This window comes from Apodemus sylvaticus, chromosome 3, assembly GCF_947179515.1.
Source record: "Apodemus sylvaticus chromosome 3, mApoSyl1.1, whole genome shotgun sequence".
Classification (NCBI taxonomy): Eukaryota; Metazoa; Chordata; class Mammalia; order Rodentia; family Muridae; genus Apodemus; species Apodemus sylvaticus.
In genome coordinates this window covers 14005560-14027240 of record NC_067474.1, presented here as the reverse complement: position 1 = coordinate 14027240, position 21681 = coordinate 14005560, and the positions used below count along the sequence as shown (strand labels likewise).

Sequence of the window (21681 nt, the reverse complement as noted above, 5' to 3'; positions counted from 1 at the left end):
TGAGTTTTAATGGTAGCACAGTGCAAACTGCCACAGTCTGATCTTTAAACACCTCTCTTAGGCCATATTCGTAGTACCCACTCTTGGATGCCACCATAGCCTTGGTGGCCAGTCGCTCCTCTAGATTGTCTTTCTGGACCTTTAATAGCAATGAGATCCCAGAATGATATTTTGTATCAGGTTTCTGTCACCCAGCTATGGCTTCACAACTTATATGTGGAGTCCATTACTTGAGAGATAAATGTCATCCCATTTTTTTGGAAGGTTCTAAGTTTTATTACTGGACAAACACCCTAATTTAAGACGTGAGCAAGTCTCCAGGTTAAAAATGTTGAAATCCAGTAGTTAATACTGATTGACCACAATTGGGTATAAACCCTCAGTCTTGCCGTTGCGTGAATCCTCACAGACCCAGCTTCGTTCTCCTCCAGTGGCTTCTCTTAAAGTTGTATCTGATTTTGTTATCTGTTTTCATCCATCCACTGAGGAATAGGACGATTTTGCTTTTGTTTCTTGGCCAGGAATTGCTTGCTTCTGAAAGTCTTGTGAGAAGTCATGGTGACATGGTGAGAAGCCGACTTAGGCGTAGTGCACACTATGATGGAGGGAAGGAGAAGAGACACTTCTTTTTTTCCAGTCAATTCACAATTGATGTGTGTTTGAGCTACTTCTTGGCTATTTGGGAATATTGCCGAGACTCCTACAGAAAGTCTTGCGTGGACAATTTCTTTCTTCCGAGTAGATCTTAGAACTGGAATTGTTGTACGGAAGCTAAATTACATTTTCCTTCTGAAAGAAATTACCATACTTAAAATGTAGCCTCAGTGTTTTACATTCCTGCCAATATTGTATGAAGTTGTGGTTTGTCTGCATCCTCACTGGCAACTCTGTATCTCTTCTTAGTGGCCTGTGTATTTCCATCTCTGCTGGTTGAGGATCAAACGTAGGGTCTCGTGTACACCAAGCATAATACATTTACTCTGGGCTACACCTCCCTTCTAAGAATCTGAGCCTGTTTATCGTTTAGTAGTCACCTAAGTGGATGTGACTGTCATTGCACTGGAGTGCAGTTTGTCACTTACATAATTAATGAACTGAGCATCTGTTCAGCACCAGTTGCTTATTTGTATAGCTTTGGTGCACTGTCTGGGCAGTGGTCTTTTTTTTAGCCTATTCATTGTATGCTACTATTACTTGTGTTCATTTATGGTTTTATAAACATTTCTTAGCATAGAATTTCATAATGTTTCTTCAGGTTCTGTAAAGACTTCTTCAAAGTAGTCTTGCCCCTTGCTCTTTGTTCCTGGTGAGATCAAATACATTCTGCAGATGTCATATTTCATGCTAAGGAAAAATTCTGTTTTCTACATTAAACATTGGTTTTAGTGTTGATCTTTTATCTTGTGTTTTAAGAAAAGATTTTTGTCTTTTTAGTAATTGTGGAGAGTATTCTTGAAAAGTTACTTGGTTATGATAGTGAATAAATCTCTCTCGAGAATGTTTTCTCTTATTCTTTTCACACTTGGGCTGTCAAAGTGTCCTGTTGTGTACACTGTTCTGTTTAGTCCTATATAGTCATCTGTGCATCCTGTTTTCTATTCCAACATCCTGTATTGCATTATTAGCATGGTTCTTTTTTTTTAATTTTGAAAATTAGTTTACAGAGTAACAGGCTTCTTTCTGGCATGTTCCTACCTGCGTCCTTCCCATTGATTGGTTTCAGCACAGGCTCCTGCCTTTTCTTTCCCCAGCGTGCCCTTCGCTGTCTGTGTTGTCATTCCTACTCTAGTAGCTCCTATTCTTTTCCCTGTGTCATGGGAAAAGTACATGTCATGTCCTTTCCTGCTTTTGGAGCCTTTATTCTCCCATCTAGATGCTCAGAGTGTAGTGATTAGGATCTAAGAGTCACCTATGTGAGAAAGCAGTGTTACTTTCTGATCCTGAACTACCTGGCTATCTTTGGTATTAATATCTTTCCAACCTGGATCATCTGTATAGCAAATGGTCCTCTTTTTTGTCAGATTTAGTTGTACGCCTCCTGAGTGCAGTGCTTTTATGACCCCCACCCACCACGAGTGCACCCCTTTTGTATCCTCCATGAATGTAGGCCTTTCGTGACACACTGGCCCCATGCGTGTAGAGCTTCTGTCGCCCCTGTGAGTGCAGCACTTTTGTGACTCTTCCATGAGTGTGATGCTTTTGTGAGCCCATTTGAACAGTGCTTTTGGTAACATTTGCAGAGCTGATGCAGAGGAGCAGAGATGTTGAGTCACTTGTGTATGTTCCTAGGAGAGGTGTAAGAACTCTCTCCTCTTGAAACTGCATTGCACGGAGGCCTGTGAGTGGAGCTTGAATTATAAATATGACACCGGTCCCTGGCGCTATCACAGACAAGTCATGCTCTGAGCTCATTTTAGCTTGTAAAGTTAAGTAGGTTCTACCAGGAAAAGCTTTAAGTTTGTAAGATTATAACCTCTCCCTCTCCCTCTGTTTCTTTGTATCTTTGTTTCTTTCTCCCTGTCTCTGTTTGGGTGCACGCGCGCACGCGCGCGCGCGCGCGCGCGCACACACACACACACACACACACACACACACACATACACTGGACTGTTCAGATCATTACTTGAAGAATGCAGTACTTTCAGAAAATTACTGTCTTTTTTATCTGTTTCCCTATATGTGAGAGAATTCATCAGCCAGTCTTGTAATGTAAAGCTCACAGTTGTACAATGGTTTCTTTCCTTGTTGTGTTGAATGTTGAGCTGAATGCATCGAGTATAGGCAGGAGTTAATTGAAATTCATAGCCATGCTTGTTTGCGGGGAGGGTTTTGTTTGTCCTGGAACTGGTCTTCACATTCTGTTTTGAGTCTGCCTTCTGACAGGGTTGGGCTATTCCAGTCTAGGAAGATTGTGTGTGCGTGTGTGTGCATGTGTGTGTGCGTGTGTGTGCGTGTGTGTGTGCGCGTGTGTGTGTGCATGTGTGTGTGCATGTGTGTGAGCATGTGTATGTGTGCATGTGTGTGTGCATGTGTGTGTGCATGCATGCATAATAGAGTGTTTCATGCAGTCTATTGCGATCATTCACCCCCTCACTACCCTCTCTTCTGCTCTTGGTGAGCCCTCTTTTTCATTAGTTCTTCCCCTCTCTGTCTATCTTTGTTTCAGACAAAGTTAAGTGTGGTCACATCCTATTTCTTCAGGATACACAGGAAATTACCCTGTCCTTCACTCAATCCTTCCCTCATTTCTTTTCCACACAATACAAAAATTTCATTATATTCTCTTTGTCCCATGTTCCCTTTCTTGGTGAAAGTGCAGTTTTCTTCTAAACTGTGCAAGGTAAAGACTTGACTATCAGCCTCTTTAGTCTTCTGCTGTGGAGAAGGCAACAGACTCATTTCCAGGGTTCAAACCCTCAGCATATCAAAAGGCATGCTTTGAAATAGCTTTCCTTTCTCTTTTTGCATTAATCCAGTGACCATCCCACTTCCACAGTAATGTAAACCCTGAGGGCACCTTGATTTTTAAAAATATAATATTTATCTGATGGATGTCTAATAAGGATGAAAGTCAGCATGAAGCAAGAAGATTGTCCTACAGATAGAAAGTAAATATGTATTCTAGTCTGAAGATTTTTCTATTAAATTAGTTTTGAATGTAGTATATTTATTTGTAAGATTTACTTATTCCCTGGCAGTAGTTTTGATATAAATTTGCAGTTTCTTTCTCTTTATCATACTTCTATGACGTATTTACATTAGACCCTAGACCAGCTGCTGAAACTGCCTAAAAGAGAATTATAGCACGTTTCCTATTAGCTCTTTTTCATTCTGCTCAATAAATTCACATTTCAGTACGAGTTAGTCATTTTGGGACCTGGATGCCTGCAGTAAAAGTGAGGTGGGCATTGTAGTAATCCCAGTACAGAACAAGAGGTTCAAGGCCAGCCTGAGCTACAAAATAAGACCCTGACTCAGAAGTGGGAAAAAGCCAATGAAAATGAATTCTGGGGAACTTAATTTTGTTGGATCAAGATCTGTAGCAGTGTAAATTTGTGTGAAGTTGAAATTGGAGAATCATGACTTTAAGAAAACCCTTAATTACATAGCAAGTTTAAGAGTTTAAAGCCAGCCTGAACTACAATGATACCCTGTCTCAAAAAGCCAATAACAAAAACTCATGATACACTATCTCAAGAACCCAAATACGTAGCTTAAATGAAGTAAAAAGGAACTAGTAGTTATCAACATAGACTTAGAAGGGTCTGGTGCCTTGCAAGATGTTACTGGCAAAATCTAGGACGTTTTCATGAGACTTTACCAAACCTAGAAAAGAGAGAAGTTTCTCATTTTCAGAATTGCTAAACTATTACATGGTAAGACTTAGGAAAAGTTGGACAGTAGTTGCTGCTAATCAGTGTTAGACAGATAGACTGTAAGGATCTCTGGGAAGCATACCTATCCATGTTTGGTTTTAATGGGGGGGGGGAGGAGAATATAGCCCATGTAGTTTAGGTTGACCGTGAGCTTACCTGTGTAGCCCAAAGTGATCTTGAACTATTGATCCTTTGTTTTCACTTCCGAGGTGCTGTGATTAAATACATTTGCCACTAAACCTTGCTCTTTGTTTTGATACATTATACCATCTATAATTCATTTTTTACCTGTCACAGTCTACAAGTTTACTTACCCTTCCTAAAGTCCTATCTTACATAATTAGAGTTAGTAGTAATGAATATAATTTGTTAAAAAGTATTTTAACATGTACAATTTAATGTCATTGACTTTATCTTGGTATCATAAAAACCGAACAAGCAGTTCATGTACTCCCCCTTGTGGTAAATATTAGGATTAGCGAAATGCTTTTATATTAGTATTTGTTAACTCTTGCTATTACTTTACAAATTAGAACAGGGATTTGAATGGTTCAAAACACTTAGAATCACTCAGACTGAACTGGGCATGGTGGTACATGCCTATAATGCTGTCTTGAGGCAAAAGACTGCTGAGAAGTGAAGTAAAGGTCAGGCAGAGTTACAGAGACGAGTGTGTGTGTGTGTGTGTGTGTTAGAAAGTCTAAAAAACAAGATTGGACTTTGTATAATAACTTGGAGGGTATATTTATGCTTCAGAGCCCTAGTTGTGTGTTACTACTTTAGCCTGACTAGGCCACACCCCAGAGGGATTGCCTTTGACCTATCTGCAGTAGGGCCCAGGCATGATGGCTTCAAGCAGGTCCAGTTTGTCCTGCTTTTAGGTTTCCAGGTTACTGGTGTGCCACCGTGGCTGAGAGCTACTTCTATAGGTTTTAGCGTTCTTGTGTCCCTGACCTGGTCTCTAAGTGGGGATGGGGCACATCGTAACTTCTGATGTTCTGGAACTCTTATACTTTACAGCAAATGAAGTGCTTTTAAGTAAGCAGTTGTCGATCCTCAGGATTCCTTTTAGAGTAAGAACTTCAGGGAGTTATCAACTAATCCTAGGTTGCTCCAAGGGTAAGAGTGAGCACACAGTTCTGCCTTGACGTGCTTAAGTAAAATTGTACGTCTGATCATTTCCTCCCTTCAGTTTTTCCAGCTAAATGTTAGGAAGTCCTCTTGTCTGGGTTGTGTTGTGTGAGTTAACTTTATAGGAAATGTCAACAGCAGAATGTGCTTCATCTGTGTAGTGTAATGCACTTGGGTTTCCTTGATAGCTGTCTGTCTGATAGGTGTCCATGTACCACATCACAGTGCCCCAACTGTGGGGTATCACATGAAGGTGACACTGCTGTAAGTACAAAGTACTTACTGTGTTTTGCCTAGTAATGATTGACCTTTACAAGTGCACTTTAATTATCGAGTAAGTGGTAACTGATGAATATGTGAACTGGTTAGAGCTAGGTACAACTGTTAAAAGAAGATAGGTTTTGGTGTTTTGTTTTGTTTTGTTTTGTTTTTGGATTTGGTTTTTTTGAGACAGGGTTTCTCTGTATAGCCCTGGCAGTCCTGGAACTCACTCTGTAGATCAGGCTGGCCTGGAACTCAGAAATCTGCCTGCCTTTGCCTCCCAGAGTGCTGGGATTACAGACGTGCACCACCACCGCCTGGCTTTTGGTTTTATGATATTAGAATTTTGTTAATTTTGTTATTTATCATAACTGAGCTTTAGTCGGTCTTAAAGATAATTTCTAAAATAGAATACCAACATATTTCTTAGTAACTCAGTAACTCTTATTTGTTTTATTTATTTATTTATTTATTTATTTATTTATTTATTTATTTATTTAATGTATGTGAGTACACTGTCTCTGTCTTGAGACACACCAGAAGAGGGCATCAGATCTCCATTACAGATGGTTGTGAGCCACCATGTGGTTGCTGGGAATTGAACTCAGGACCTCTGGAAGAGCAGTCAGTGCTCTTAACCGCTGAGCCATCTCTCCAGCCCCCTCTTATTTACACTGACTCTATTCCTATTTTCTCTTTAAAAAGTTAATTATTAAATGTTATATCACCTGTTAGAATTTTTTCTTTATAACTATATATTATAGAAATGAAGCCTTTATTATTTCATGAAAGTCTGCCATGGCTTATGTGAATAATTAACATTGGGTTGTATTGAATACAAAGTCACATTTACATTTCCTCTGGAGTAGTTTCTTTTTTTTCCATTGGCAACTTGTACTGTTGTTTTTGATATATACTATAATACTTTTTAAAAAATCTAAATGTTCCTAGTTTTCTCTTTTCTTTTCTTCCTTTTTATCCTCTCTGGGTCCTCTACAGGAGCAGCACATGCTTTTAGCTGCTGACTGCCTCTCCTGTCCATGAATGTTGCCTTTTATTAATATATTTTATCTTTTAAATTTACTTCATTGTTAATGACTTCTTGATTATTAAGTGATAAAGATATACTTCTATATTGCTTTAAAATCAAACAATGCCATTTCTTTTTTCCTGTGATGGGTTCTCATGTAACCCATGTTGGCATTGACTGTGTGGCTGAAGGTGACATTGTTAAACCCATTTTTGTGTGGAGGTGCGGTGGGGCGGGGCACATGCATGCCAGGCCATGCGTGTTGTCGTTAGAGGACATCCTCATTTCCGTTGTCATCCTTGCACGGTGCTTGAGACAGGATTTCTCTGTTGTTCATTGCTGCATTGACAGACTGCTTGGCCTGTGAGCTTCTGGGGTTCTTGTTCTGCCTTCAGTCTGCAGTAGGAACATTAGGATTACAGACAATCCAAGGAGCCTGGATTTGCCTGGGTTCTGAGGATTCAGAATTGGTTTCCCACAGTTCAATGGGACTCCCTTACTATTCACCATCTTCGCAGCCCTGGTTCGTTAGGTTTTGAGTGGTGGGTTATGGACAAAACACATTTTTACAGTGTATAATACCAAGATGTATTTCCTACTCTAGACCTTCCAGTTTCCATTTTCAGAAGCAGCTGGTGTGCCTTTAGTTTCCTGTGTTTTATTTTGCTGTGGTGTTCTTTCTGAGGTTTAACTATCATCAGCACTGTCCTGTATCAGTGACAACTTAATGTGAGAGCACGTTCTGTTCATGTAGTAACCTTGCTACTTCATTTCTACTCTTTATTTTTTAACCATTATTGTTTTTAAGTGTGTGTGTGCATGTGCCTGTCTGTGTGTGTGTGTGTGTACACGCGTGCCTGTCTGTCTGTCTCTGTGTGTATGTGTGTGTCTGTCTGTCTGTCTCTGTCTCTCTCTCTGTGTGTGTGTGTGTGTGTGTGTGTCTGTGTCTGTGTCTGTGTCTGCCTCTGAGTATGTATATAAGGATTCAGGTGCCTGTGGGGCCAGAGGTGTCAGATTCCCCTGGAGCTTGAGTTGCAGACATCCCTGAGCTGCTCAGCATGGGTGCTGGGAACTGAACCTGCATCCTCTGCAGGAGCAGCACACGCTCTTTCTTAGATGCTGACTGCCTCTGCTGTCCATGAATTCTGCCTTTTGTTAATATATTTTCATCTTTTAAATATACTTCAATGTTAATGACTTCTTGATTATTAAGTGACAAAGATAGGTTTCTTTTTTGCTTTAAAAGTAAACAATCCATTTTAAAACAGATATTTGAATAGAGTGTTTTTTTGTGTGTGTGTGTATTTATATTGCGTGTGAAACTAGTCCTTAAGATATTACTGAGGAATCACATCTTTTGTGTCAGATTTGCTGTGGGGTTGAGGCTTCCAGCTTGACTTGTTGCTTCAGTCTTCAGAGTGCTGGGGTTACCGCTGGACCACCACGCTCTGCTCCTCGAATTATTAACTCTCTTGTATTAAGATGACATGAAAAACAAGTGAGATGAGAAAACATTAAGAGATTTCATTAAGATGGGTCTGGAGAGATGGCTCAGTAGTTAAAACAATTGCTGCTCTTCCTTTGAACCTTGGTCAATTCCCAGCACCTACATGTTATCTCACTGCTGTCTATAACTCTAACATTTAGGGATTGGACACCTTCACACAGATATCTAAAGCAACTGCATATAAAATAAAAATAATATAAATACAAAATTTTCCTTAAGAATGCTGAGAGTGGGAGAAACAGTCTTTCTCAGGGAAGAGGACACGGATTGGTTATCCAATACCAAATTGATCAGCACAAAACATACATATGAGTAACATTATCTAAACTGAAAAGGTTGGATTTATGTATTTAGGAATATATGTAATAGATATGCATATGTATATATGTATGCATATATGTATATATGTATGCATGTAACAAAAATTAATGGAAAAAGCCATGAGTTTGAAAGACCGGAGCATGGAAGAGTTTGGAGGGATGGGAAGGGAAGGTGAAAAATAATGTAATAATAACCTCAAAAATAAATAAAGACATTTTCTGAAATTTCGACCTTATGTCTAAAAGTTGATAGCCTGCTTTCAGACATTTATAGAAGCATCTTTAAGGAACAGACTGTCTTTGTCCTTTTGACCTACTCCTGTGTAAAATAGGAATGGGAACTTCATTTTCAGATTCGTAGCCTTTGCATTTGTCTTACGGGAAACAGAGAATACCAACAATATTTTTGTACTTGTCTTATTTTTTCTATAAAATGTTGGAAAAGTATTACTAAAATCTTAGTGGATAATGGAAGTATAAATTTCTCTTAGATTTTTATCTCAATGGAGCATAGAAGGTAGAAGCAAAATTAATTGGTGCAACAGTGGTTTTCTTACTGTGTATTACTAAGTGGTAGCAGTTTGATATTAACTTTTTAATTTTAACTTAATGTGTGCCACCATGCCTGGCCTTAATTTTAACTTTTAAAGGTACTAGAGCTGGGCGGTGGTGGCCACGCCTGTAATCTCAGCACTCTGAGAGGCAGAGGCAGGCGGATTTCTGAGTTCGAGGCCAGCCTGGTCTACAGAGTGAGTTTCAGGAGAGCCAGGGCTACACAGAGAAACCCTGTCTCAAAAAAAAAATCCACCCCCCACCGCCCCCCCCCCCCCCAAAAAAAATGGTACTAGAAACAAGTAACTAGATGTGTCCTCGTGTCTGTAAAAAGACCAGGAGGAAAAAGTTAAGCCTACTTTTAAACAGTTTCATCTACTGGTAGCTGCAGATTTAAAGGTGCTGCATTCTGGCAGGGAGAGGAAGACCAGCCCACGTTTTTCTCTTCACCAGCTTCGCTTATAGGTGACTGTCTACAATACAGCTTTAACTTGAACAAGCTTTAAAGCAAATGCTTTCATTATTATTTTGTTATACTTTATCTTATTATTTTATTAAAAGGTTGAACAAGCCCTTTATTGTCTAGAATATATGTTGGGCATATTTCTCATCCCCTCCTCTATCTGACTCCCCTCCAAGCACTTTTAGGCTGAACTTTCCCCCTCATATATTAACTCCTTTGGAAACTGAAGTTTTCCATCTAATATTTTTTGTAATGAATCTTGAATTTTACTGTTTATAGTATTAGGAATATTAAGGAATGCTAAACATAGATTTCAGATTTCAAATGAAAGCTTACCAGGGTATAAGTAAGGAAACAGAAAGTATTTAGGATTGCCTTAGTTTGCTCTGACGTATGTTTGTAAAAAACATATTATTGGGGCTGGAGAGATGGCTCAGTGGGTAAGAGCACTGACTGTTATTCCGAAGGTCCTGAGTTCAAATTCCAGCAACTACATGGTGGCTCACAACCATCTGTAATGAGATCTGATGCCCTTTTCTGGTGCATCCAAAGACAGCTACAGTGTACTTACGTATAATAATAAATAAATCTTTAAAAAAAAACTACCATATTTCAGGTTAACCAGCTTGTGACTATTTCTTGTAATCCTGTGACTGGAAAGGTGGTGATAGGACCAACCCTTGAAGTCATTCTGCATTGCATAATGCAAATATCAAATATTTTTTGTACTATTTGAACATCTAAATTTGCTCATTTGTAGTTGATTTTTTTCTTAAAGTATTTTGTGGTTAATAAAGACAGACACTAGAGGACTCCTAGTTACAGATTCTGTTAGTAAACTTGGCATGGTAGAACACATCTTTAATCCCAGCACTCCAGAGGCAGAAACAGGAGACTCTCTTTGTTCTGTGATAGTTGGGGCTATATAGAGAGACTCTCCAAAACAAGAGTGAGAAGACAACACAACCTTCTTAGGAAGCCTCTTAGATTACAGTAAAAGAATGTAGAGCAGAAAACCTTTTGGGCTCCATTTTAGACGACGAAGAGAGCTTGATTGTCAACTGCAGTCATGCACTGAGAGTAAGCTTGTTCCCCAGCCCTTTTCCTGAGAGGTCTTTCCAGCCATTATTATGTATAAAAATAAGTGTGGTGTGAAAAGCATGAAGCTTGCTGGAACTCTTAATTACATGTCTGAGAACAACCAGATTTTGAATAAAGTGAAGCTGATGGTTAAAGATACATCAGTATGGCGATGCATTATTCCCTCTTGCTATTCAGAAGCTGAGGCAGGAAAACCACAGGTTAGAGACTAGCTTGGCCTACATGGAGGCATGAAGGCCAGTCTGAAGTAAGCAGAGGGCTGGAGGTGCAGGGTGCTGACTAGGGCACAGTCTGGTTCCAACTTCAGAAGAACAGTGTGACATCACTGCACCTTAAACCTGGGGATATGTGACCATTTTGACCATAGTGTCCTGACAAAACATCTCTGTGGATATGTGTAAGTTTCAGCTTTGTAATCTGTTAGTACTGTGCTCACTCCTTCCTCTTACAGAAAATAGGTGATGTAAACAGGTTTCCATTCAACTGTGAAATCCAGGTAGTAGCTGTTTGCATAGTTCTTGCCCCTTTTAATGCTATTGATAATACATAATTACACAGAAATTAGAGTTCTGGGAATATCATTAATATTTTTGTAAAAATGCTTATATAATTACAGGTCCTTTTGGAATAAATCATGGGATTGAACTTCATTCAGACGTGGTGGAGTATGCCAAGGAAAAACTGGAGAGCTTCATCAAAAATAGTGACAGCTTTGATAAGTACGTATTTATCCCTGTACTTTTGCTGTGAAGCAATTAATGAATATTTGTAGTATGCCTATTCTTAAACAATATCAGATTATTAATCCTGGTTAAATGAATACAGTAGAAATCTTTGCTCTACAGTAAAACAATAAAGAAGTTACCATGTAATTTTTTTATTAAATTATAGATAAATATGTGATTACTGATCTTTCATTTATTAAATGTTGCGTAGTTAACTTTTGGATGGAAAACAAGATGTTTGTGCTCACGGTACTATTCTATACCTGGCTTTGGCCTTTTGTTTGGTAGTTTTTTATTGTCTGTTTGCCCATAACATACCAGCATACAAAGGTCCCTCCTCACTCACTCCATAATACATTTAGTAGAAATTACTTTATAAATACATCTGTATGTGTCATGTGGGATCGTGTCTGGGAAACTGTTTGATGGAATTGTTTACTTCTACCCTGGCTTCTCTTTGCACGATGCATTGCATAGATGCTGATCCTTGATCGCAGTGAACGTGAAGATTTGGGGATAGTCGCGTTGAAATTCTGCCTTGACAGTTTTGTGGAACCAGGACTCGATGGTTGAATGTGAAATGGCCCCTATGACTTGGAGTAGCCTACTCTATGTAGGGCTTTACTGTGTCCTATTTCTGCGTAGCATGTTGTGGTTTCTAATAGAGAAAGCCTTTACAGGGACAGGAAGCATAGGCGCATACAACACTGTCACTATACAACAAGGCTTCAGTGTACAAACTGACCCAGACTTCAGACTTGGCCTTTAGCAGGGGTCTCTCACTCATCCCGAGCCCTGGCTGTCAATGCCAGTGGGAGAATCTGTAGGGGGATCTGGGCCACTGCCCAAGGTTTCATCTCAAGAGCACAAACCTGGGGGAGAGCTCCAGAATCCAAGGGCACTTTGAGCATCTTCCTTCCTGCCCCTTTGTTCTCTCCCTCCTCCAAATGCCCTTGCATTTTTGAAATCTTCTCTGTTACGGCTTCGTATCTATCCTAGTATGAAAAAGCGCTTGGACTGGTTGAAGCAAACAGAACAGCCCCACAGCAGCGCCTCCGCTCCTGCCGTCCAGCAGAGGCTTTGGCTACAGAGGTGTGATTGTAGCTGGGTCATTAAGCGCTTCAGGCAGGGCTGAGGGAGTTGAGATGCGCGGGTTATTTTTTTTCTATAATACACAAAATAGATTTAAGTGGGGCCAAGTAAATATCAATTTGTTGAACAACTTTCATCTTTAGTAGACTTATTTTATTTGTATGAGTGTTTTGCCTACATGTCTGTGAGTACAATCTCATACATGTCTGGCACATACAGAGTTCAGGAGAGGGTATCTGAGACCTTGCACTGGAGTTACAGACAATTTGTGAGGTGCCATGTAGGCGCTGGCAGTCCACCCATGGTCCTTTGCGTGAGCAAGCACACCAGATTTCTGATGAACCATCTTTCCAGCCTCTGAATAACTTTTCTTCAGGAGTAATTAACACCTAATTCATACTCTCAGTTACTTTCAATTGCCTACTGCATTTATTCCAAAGTAGAACCTCATTTAACAGAAATCAAAGTTATTAGCTAAAGTTATTTAATAAGAAATTGATATTACACTTTAGCATCTGTTTGTGTCTTCATTTTTCTCCTGCCTGATGACTAATGTGGTTGCTGAGTTTTGGGATAACAGACAAGATTAATTTTTATTTAGTTATTGGGTTTTTTTAATTGTTTGATTTCCTGTAAACTATGTCTTAATATTGAAACTTAACTGCCCATAAGAAGTTTTTGAATATATTTTAACTTAAAAAGTATAAAAATAATATAAGCAAAGGCTTAAAAATCTCTAATAAGGTGTATTACATATTAGTTGTTAGTACATCTCATCTGTCGATACATGAAGGTTCAATTTCTGGTCATTATTCAATAAACTTAAAGGAAGACTTAAGTCACTAAGGCAAATCTGTGCAGGTTTGTTGCTGTGACATGATCTGGGTAATAGCGAAGAATGCTATGATTTCATTTTGTATAATACAACAAATAATCTTGAAGGCTATTTAGATATCTCTTTTGTTATTTATTTAATGGTGTATGTATGTGTGTGTGTGTGTGTGTGCGTGCGCGTGTCCATGTGCATGTGCCTGTGCTTGTGCCTGCGCTCACGTGAGTATGGGCATGAGGTGTATGTGTGGAGGCCAGGGATTAACGTCCAGGGATCTCTTTTCTCCCTCATTCTTCATCTGTCTGTATGTTTTAAACAGGGATTCTCACCCTTGTTGAAGCTCATCAACTCAGCCAAGTGTGTGCTACCCTGCCAGGCTTTGTACGTGATTCTGGGGGATACAAACGTAGGTTCTCTTGAGCGTGGGGAGCATCCCCCGGTATATATACCTCCTCAGCCCTTTTCTATGTCTCAAAAAAAAAAAGTTTTCACACAATTGAAAAATGATCAAAGTTTTTCTGTATTTGAAATTTTGTTACTGTTATACAGGTTTGTAAAATAATTTCTAAAATGGGCCATAGCATTCGGCAAAAATGATCTAAGTGCTTCCTGTGCCATTGAATGTTTTTGCTCTTCTACTTAACATCATAAACCAGATGTTTATCATAGTTGCTGAAGTTTGGTAGCTTATTTTTGAAACATTTTTATGTTAATCCTTTCTAAAGAAGACAGTTGGAGCAATTTTATTTTACTTCTTAGGTGGGTGGTATTGTAGTCAGGGTTCTATTATTGTGATAAACACCATGGCCAAAAACAGTCTGGGAAGGAAAGGATATATTTTTTCTTACAGCTTAATGTCAGTCACTGAAGGTAGTCAGGGGAGGACCTCAAACGCAGGAACCTGGACACAGGACCTGAAGGGGAGGCCACAGAGGTGGCTCCTTACTAACTTCTTCCCTGCACCTTGCTCAGCCTTCTTATTGCAGCCCACGACCACCAGCCTAGCTAGGGATAGCATTGCCACAGTAGTAGTCTGGCCCCTCCCAAATCAATCATTAATCAATAAGATACCCTGCAGGCTTGTCTACAGGCCACTATGATGGGGCCATTTTTTTTCTCGTATTTCCTCTTTTCCGGAAGACCTAGCTTGTGTCAAGTTAACAAACTAATATAACAGGTATGAAATACTACTTATTGTTCAGTATCTTTTATTGAACTCAATCATATTCTTGTATACAAAGAATAGCTAGTACTAGGAGATTGTTTCATTTTACATAAGATAGCAACTGATAGAAAGTTATGTATTCAAAGTTATGTATTCAAACAATCAGTTGTCCATTTGGCTACTTTTTTATTCTTTTTTTACATAATTTGGTTTTGGTAATCAGAGGATATATATTTTTCTTTCTATCATAACTGTATCTTGATTCTTTAAATTTTTTAATGTTAAGATATTGTTACTTTCTTTCAATTAAAGAATTAGAACATTTGCAAAATGTAAAATGTTTCTCTTGTAAACGGTTTCATATTTAATTGTTATGGATATATGTGTGTGTGTGTCAAAATAGAGATCAAGGAAAATGGGTCATTAAATTTTGTGTTGGTATCTCATCATCTCTAGAATTTAGCAGGGAGAGAACAGTGCTTAAAATCTAGTGCTGTTCTTCGTCCGGTGAGCCTTCTCATCAACTCCTCCTCTCCCGCTCCTCGTACCAGCCCCACCCGCTCCATCAACTCCTTTCTTCAATAGTATTGCTGAGTTGTATGTGTTTTAAGGTACGCTTCGAAGGTTTTCTTACTTGTATGTGCTAGGATCAGGATGAATTCTCATAAAAGAGAGGGCAAGAAATCTATTAACTAACCAGTATTAGAATATCTAATGTACAATGTAGAAATATCTCTCTCTGTGTGTGTGTGTGTATCAGTGTGTGGTGTGTTTATGTGTTTGACGTACAAAGTTGGGTCTTAGCTCTTAAATCATATTTGTTCTTTGAGTAAAAGTGTGCTTAATGTGTGGCTTTTGAATTATGTTGGCACTGCATGAACAGGCACATGGCACAGAACAGCTCCTCAGTTTACTGTATTTGGCCCCAGGAAACTGGAGAGAAGGGATTGCTTATTACTTAGTGTCCACTGAATTTCCGTTTGAACTAGTCTGCTTTCAAAGTTTTTCATAAATACAAATGACTAGATAAATTTTCAGGATTCCTACACTCAATGGTCTCTGATGGTTGCCAGTGATTTTGCTTCTGCAGGAGAAGATGGCTCCAATCTTTTAAAGGAATGATCTAGCCATGTTCTCGTAGCCTTACCCATCTGTTGGCAGTTTATTGACCTCTAATAATCTCCACACATGACACAATGTTATATTTTATTTATTTTATTAAGCGTTTTTATTGCATTTACTTCCAGGAGTTGATTCTTACCTTCCATTACATGGGTCCTGGGGTTATCAGATTTGGTAGCAATCAACTTTACCCACTAAGCCAAAGTTCATTTGACAGCCCTCAAAGACCATTTTTTTTTTAAAGTTCACTCTGTTCTAGATTGGTATTGGGGCCTTATTTTGGAGTTTTTTGAAAAGGTTAGGTGCTTAGTTGAGGGGCTCTATAACTAGGACAGTAATGTTCCACACAAAGAAATCCAGTTCAGCAGGACTCAGTAGCCAGGCCTGCTTCAACATCTAGTCTGACACTGACGGTTTATTTTAGGCATATTTAAGCACTGGACAATTTTGGGAAAAATAGATTCCTGATGATAATTAACTCTATTCCATGTGTACAACAAACTTACCTTGAAACTCTTCACAAAGTACATGTGACCTTTTCCATAAATATGGGCTCTATTGACTAAGAAACAATGTTCAAGATAAGGGTCTAGGAAGAATGACTGAGATAAGTGTGAAACTTTTGTGGAGTCAGTTGAGGCCTGGTTCTACAAATAGACAGCACAGATCATCAGGCTATTAACTAACTACATCTTTGTCCAGTTTTCTGGTCTGTAAACAGATACACATCTCTTCTTTGAAGAGGTGACCCTACATGTTTAACATTTCTTCCTGGGTTCCCTAGTGCTTATCTGTGAGCACAGAAAAGTACCTCATGCCTTCTACATTTAGTCACCAAGAGGAGGAGGAAGCTGCAGGAGTCAGATTACCCTCAAATCAGTAGTTATGCAGTAAATAAAATATGTTTGTCCAGGTGTGAATACTTGGATGAGTGTTGTTGTTAGAAAAGCTTAAATCAGCCGGGCGGTGGTGGCGCACGCCTGTAATCCCAGCACTCTGGGAGGCAGAGGCAGGTGGATTTCTGAGTTCGAGGCCAGCCTGGTCTACAGAGTGAGTTCCAGGACAGCCAGGGCTACACAGAGAAACCCTGTCTCAAAAAACCAAAAAAAAAAAAAAAAAAAAAAAAAAAGAAAGAAAAAAAAAAAAGAAAAGCTTAAATCGTAAACTTTGACCCAATGGAAGAGCTTGTCACTAGTAAAACATTTATTTATAGCTATGTAATATGCATTTATTTAATACATATGTACATATTTATTTGGCTTTTTGGAATCATACTGCATGAAGTTCCTGTAATGTCATTAGAGTGTGTATCTTCGCTCCAGATGACTAGAGAGAAGATTAGAAATGATTTTTAAATCTGTATCTTTATTCTATATAGAATGGACTATTATTACTCTGTAATTGGGCACATAAATGAGTCATAAATAATGGAAAAGGTAGTAAGTATGTGGTCAGATGAGAAAAATCTTTTGTCCTAGAACAGTGGTTCTGAGCTTGTGGGACACAGCCTCTTTGGGGTTTGAACAACCCTTTCGTAGGTGGACTATAAGGTATTATTGTTGCCATTCATAACAGTAGCAAAACAATTATGAAGAAGCAAAGGTTTATGGTTGGGGGTCACCATAACATGATAACCGTATTAAAAGGTAATAGCATTAGGAAGATTGAGAGCCACTGCCTTAGACTCTGGCCAGTTAAAATTGATTGATTGATTTTTTTAAAAATCGGTTTGTCCTAGAATTGAGCTGTTCCAATAAACTATAGCCTATCCACTTAGCTTTAGTTATGAAATGTAAAGTAGCACCTTTATGTGAATCATGTATTTCCTTCAGATAGGAATCAGGCAACACCACTAATGTTTTTAAATACACTGGCACAGTCAACTAAGACAGGACTGCTTAGCTTTATCAAGTGAAAGACAATGCATTCTTTATCTTTGGTCGTTTTCAAAAGATGTCACTGATGTATGGCAATAATTAGTATCCTGGTTTTATATACAATTTATTAAAGATTTACTTTTTACAGTGATTTGTACTTGAAAATTAGTACTTCTGTATTCAGTTTTATCACTGGAGTAGTTTATTATGTCATTCATTTTAAAGAGAATTGTATTGAAATAATTTTGCTGTTGTAATTAGTTCATTTTCCTCAGTATTTCTCAATACCCTTCAGATGTTTGTGTATACTAATAGTGTCCAGAGATAATTTTATACAAATTATTGCAAGTTGTAAGCATTTTTTTCTTTACTCCCAGCAGTACTGAGAATTAAAACCCAAGGCTTTATACATCCTTGATCATACTAACACTAAACTACATTGTCAGCCTCTTTAAAACATGGGTTTGAGCTGATCGTGATAAGACATACCTGGAATCCCAGCACTTGGAAGACAAGAGGCAGTTGAGTCAGTGTTTCAAGCTAGCCCAGGCTTCAGAGTCAACCATCTCAGAAATGGTCATTTCTTACTTAATTTTCCATGTCCCCCTCCCCTTTTTGTGACAGAGACTTGTTAAGTTGCTTAAATCACCTTCCAATTTCTGATCCTGGGCCTTAGGTTCTGTGGTGCTGGGGTTGTAGGGGTGAACCACAGATAGTTAAATTTTGCTAGATAAATTTTAATGTAACAAATAATCACATTGTTTGGGACAGAGAACCTTTGAAAATAGTAAAAGAACTATCAATTATATATATATATTAACATCTGTGTAGGAGTAATGTAATGGATTTACATGACTTAGCTGTCAGGTTTTCTATAAAACACTATATGACTGTTTCAATAATGTGGGTTTCTAAAGTGCCACAGTAATATGGGTTTGTTTATTCAGTGCAAACAAAGGCACTTTATTTACTTTCAACACTTTGCTTCAAATAATTCCTGAATTGCTGTAAATGAGTCTGATGCAGTTGGAAGGGAAAACACTTGAAAAGGTAAAGTCTTTGTTTTCTAATTTTAATTCAACAGTTTAGTTATTGATTATAAGGTATTTGAATGCTATATTTCAAGATCAAGAGTTGCTTGTTAGCCTAGCAGAGATGTTTAAAGTGTTGTCTTATTTTTAACAAAGTAGTCATTTAAAACTCAAACTGTATTTTAATGAACTGTTTTAAGAAAAAGATTTTGTGATTTCATTTGTCAGTTAGTTTTGGATAAGATGTGAGAAGGTAGGACTCTTTCCCAGGTCCTTCTGCCATTTCAATGTCATTGTTCTCTGGCACCTAATAAATTAGGTGTGCAGTCGCCGGCCCCAAGCTCACAGTGTATTGAAGGGGAATGTTGTTTTCAGCTCCTAGACCTAGACTACCCGTCTAAGAGGGAAGCCACAGGGCAAGGCTAGGTCACCCTGGTCTCCTAGCTGCTTTTCAAAAGAATTATATGGGCAAGTTGGCAAGGTCCCCGCTGTGACTGAAATCATCTGTCCCTCTGAAGATGAAGATCCAGCATGCACCTGTGAAGAAGGCCACTGCTAAGGTGAGTGATTGGGATCATCGTCTTACTTTTATGACAAGTGTTTATGTTCTCAGCCAAGATGTCTGTATGGTCTGCACTCTTCCATAAATTATTTTCAGTGCACAGCTTAGAGCAAGGGAAGTGTGTTCCTGTGTGGGAGTCTCGCAGCAGTCATTGTATTTTCAGGTTTACTCGTAATAAGCCTCAGGTGAATGAATTTGTGGGCATTTTAAAAACTTTAAGATTTCCCCTCCTTTATACAGACAACTTTACTGTTTGGTAGTGTGACTCAGGAAAGTGAGTTTATTTAGGAGATTCTGTTTGGGGATTTTTATAAAAGTAAAAAATACCTGCCTATTTTTAACAAGCATCTAATTTTAATATAAAACCAGGGAAAGAATACCTCAACCATTCTTAAATATACCTACATATATTTGTCTATCATTTGGTAGATTTATTACATTTCTCAGGTTTCATGTGATGTGTGCTTTGTCTGAAAAGATGGAATTTGGATTTCCCTTTCCTCTATATTCTAACCTGAACTACATATATAATTTATCAGTACCCAGAGTGCTGTTTTATACACAGAAGGTCTAGACAGTTTATTGTTTCAGTCTTCTAGATCACATAAATTGTTGCTAAGGATTAAAGTATACTTTGCCTCTGTACATTTTAAGAAATTTAGTTGTGGCACAGCTTTTGGAATAGTCAACAACTAAGAATTGTTTGGTTTTACTCTTCTTAGAAGAATCAATAGGAGTTATACCTGGTTAATAACATAACACTGCTAACAGCCACCATCTATGTCTTGATTCAGTTTTTTTGTCATGCATATTAATAAGCATATCTATAAATGTGCCAACATTTAACAGGAGTATATTTTAATTCATAAGATTATGAATTAAATGAATTAAATTATGATCATAATTCATAAGATTTTAATAAAAAGGCCAGCAGTGGAATCTCTGTCATTGTCCAGCTGATTGGTGTGGGTTTATTCCATGAATGCTGTTGTAAAGGATTTGTGACATTACTCAGGGGGTTCAGAATCTCCACTGTATGCTACGCAGAAGCAACTGGAGGCTAACTTTTGTACAAAAAGTTAATCTCTGTCTATATGTAAAGCTTTAAAATGTTACCAGTATACAACTTTAGTTTTTTCTTAACTGTTTTCTTTATGAAAATTTATTACAGGTAGCAAATATTAAGTATAATTAAGTATAATAAATAATGATTGAATAGATACTTTGTGGAGACATTTCTTTTCTGGCTTACTTTTTTATTTATTTAACACCGTTAGACATTGGTGGTCACTTGTATTTACAAATTGTTTTCTATATGTTTTTATTGCCAACATTTTCTCGCAGTTTTAGATATGCCTCAATTTTTATCAATAGGAATAGTACAGTACTTTTGGGATTTAAATTTATTTTTCTTAATATGTTTTTATTTATTTTGTTGTGAGTGGGGCATGGACTTGGGCAAGAACAACTTTTGGGCATCAGTTTTAATCCTCCACCATGTTGTCCCAAGGTCTGAACCCAGGTCATCAGGCCTGTCAGCAGGTCCCTCTGAGCCATCTTACCATATTTTCTAATTCTAGTACCCTCCCAAATTATAGTGTTCTCTATAAGGAAGTTAGTGTGTTAAAATTATAGTAAGTGAATTAGAAGTCTATTTCATTTGTATTAGGGGAAATTGGAGATTAGAAGGGGAAAAGTTCAGGTTGTTACTAGAATAATGAACATGCTTTTAGATATTCAGCTATATAACATTAAAGGCAGTAGTTAGTTTGATTTCTTTCACATGTTGAAACAATTTATGTAGAATTTTGCAGTTATCAGTCAGCATCAAGATCTGTGAACCACTGTATCACTCAAGTGCAATGTGCCTTTACCAACCGGCATCATGATCTGAACTACAGCATCACTGTAGAGTGCAGTGGGCGCGTATATTCACTGTCACTTTATTTCTAGGCAAATTTCTCTTTAGTTCTTAAATTTTGTGATCATTATATTTACTTTATGATTTGAGTTCTTATTCAAAGTTGGTAGTTAGAAAAGGTAATAATATAGACCATATGTTTTTCTTAGATGTTTTCCTTAATTGAATAAATGCATTTGGTGGTACTAGTTGTAATAGGTGCTAGTGATGCAGTTAAATTTAGACATACCCAGAGATGACAAAAACCAACAAAACCAACCAACCAAACAAGAGCCAACCAAAAAGGAAAATATTCCAAAGAGAAAACAGTATTTTAAGGAGAATGTTCTTGTACCACCTGTCTGTGTGAGACAAGCAGATGGCCAGCTGTGTAATATTTTGTCCTTTCTAACTGTCGTTGTCTATTGGTATGCATTGTAAAAGTATTATTTAAATAGCTTACTTTTTTATACAAAGTTTTTGAAAATGTGTGTGAATTTTATACACATATAAATTCGCATTGCGATAGCCACATTTGAAGGGCTCAGTGTCTGTGGGTAATGGCTGTCATCTTAGATACTATGGCTCTAGACCTTTCAGATCAAAGCTTTTAATTTCCTGGAAGCCTCTGATT

The 21681-nt window shown here is 38.1% G+C and overlaps 1 protein-coding gene and 1 pseudogene across 3 annotated transcripts in view; one reads left to right on the top strand and one right to left on the bottom strand.

Moving 5' to 3' along the window:
* Pcmtd1 (protein-L-isoaspartate (D-aspartate) O-methyltransferase domain containing 1) overlaps positions 1–21681 on the top strand; it is a 63926-nt gene that overhangs the window by 32375 nt on the left and 9870 nt on the right. For 2 of the 3 annotated variants that reach the window (XM_052175988.1, XM_052175986.1), the window contains one exon: positions 11358–11460. Coding sequence is in view for 1 of the 3 variants with exons in the window: in XM_052175986.1 (XP_052031946.1) it covers positions 11358–11460 (103 nt within the window). In the remaining 2 variants the exon portion in view is untranslated. Of the gene's footprint in view, positions 1–11357; positions 11461–18960; positions 19146–21681 lie in introns of those variants that run through there. The other variant, XM_052175987.1, reaches the window with a different exon arrangement.
* Positions 404–642, bottom strand: LOC127680499 (60S ribosomal protein L39-like; annotated as a pseudogene).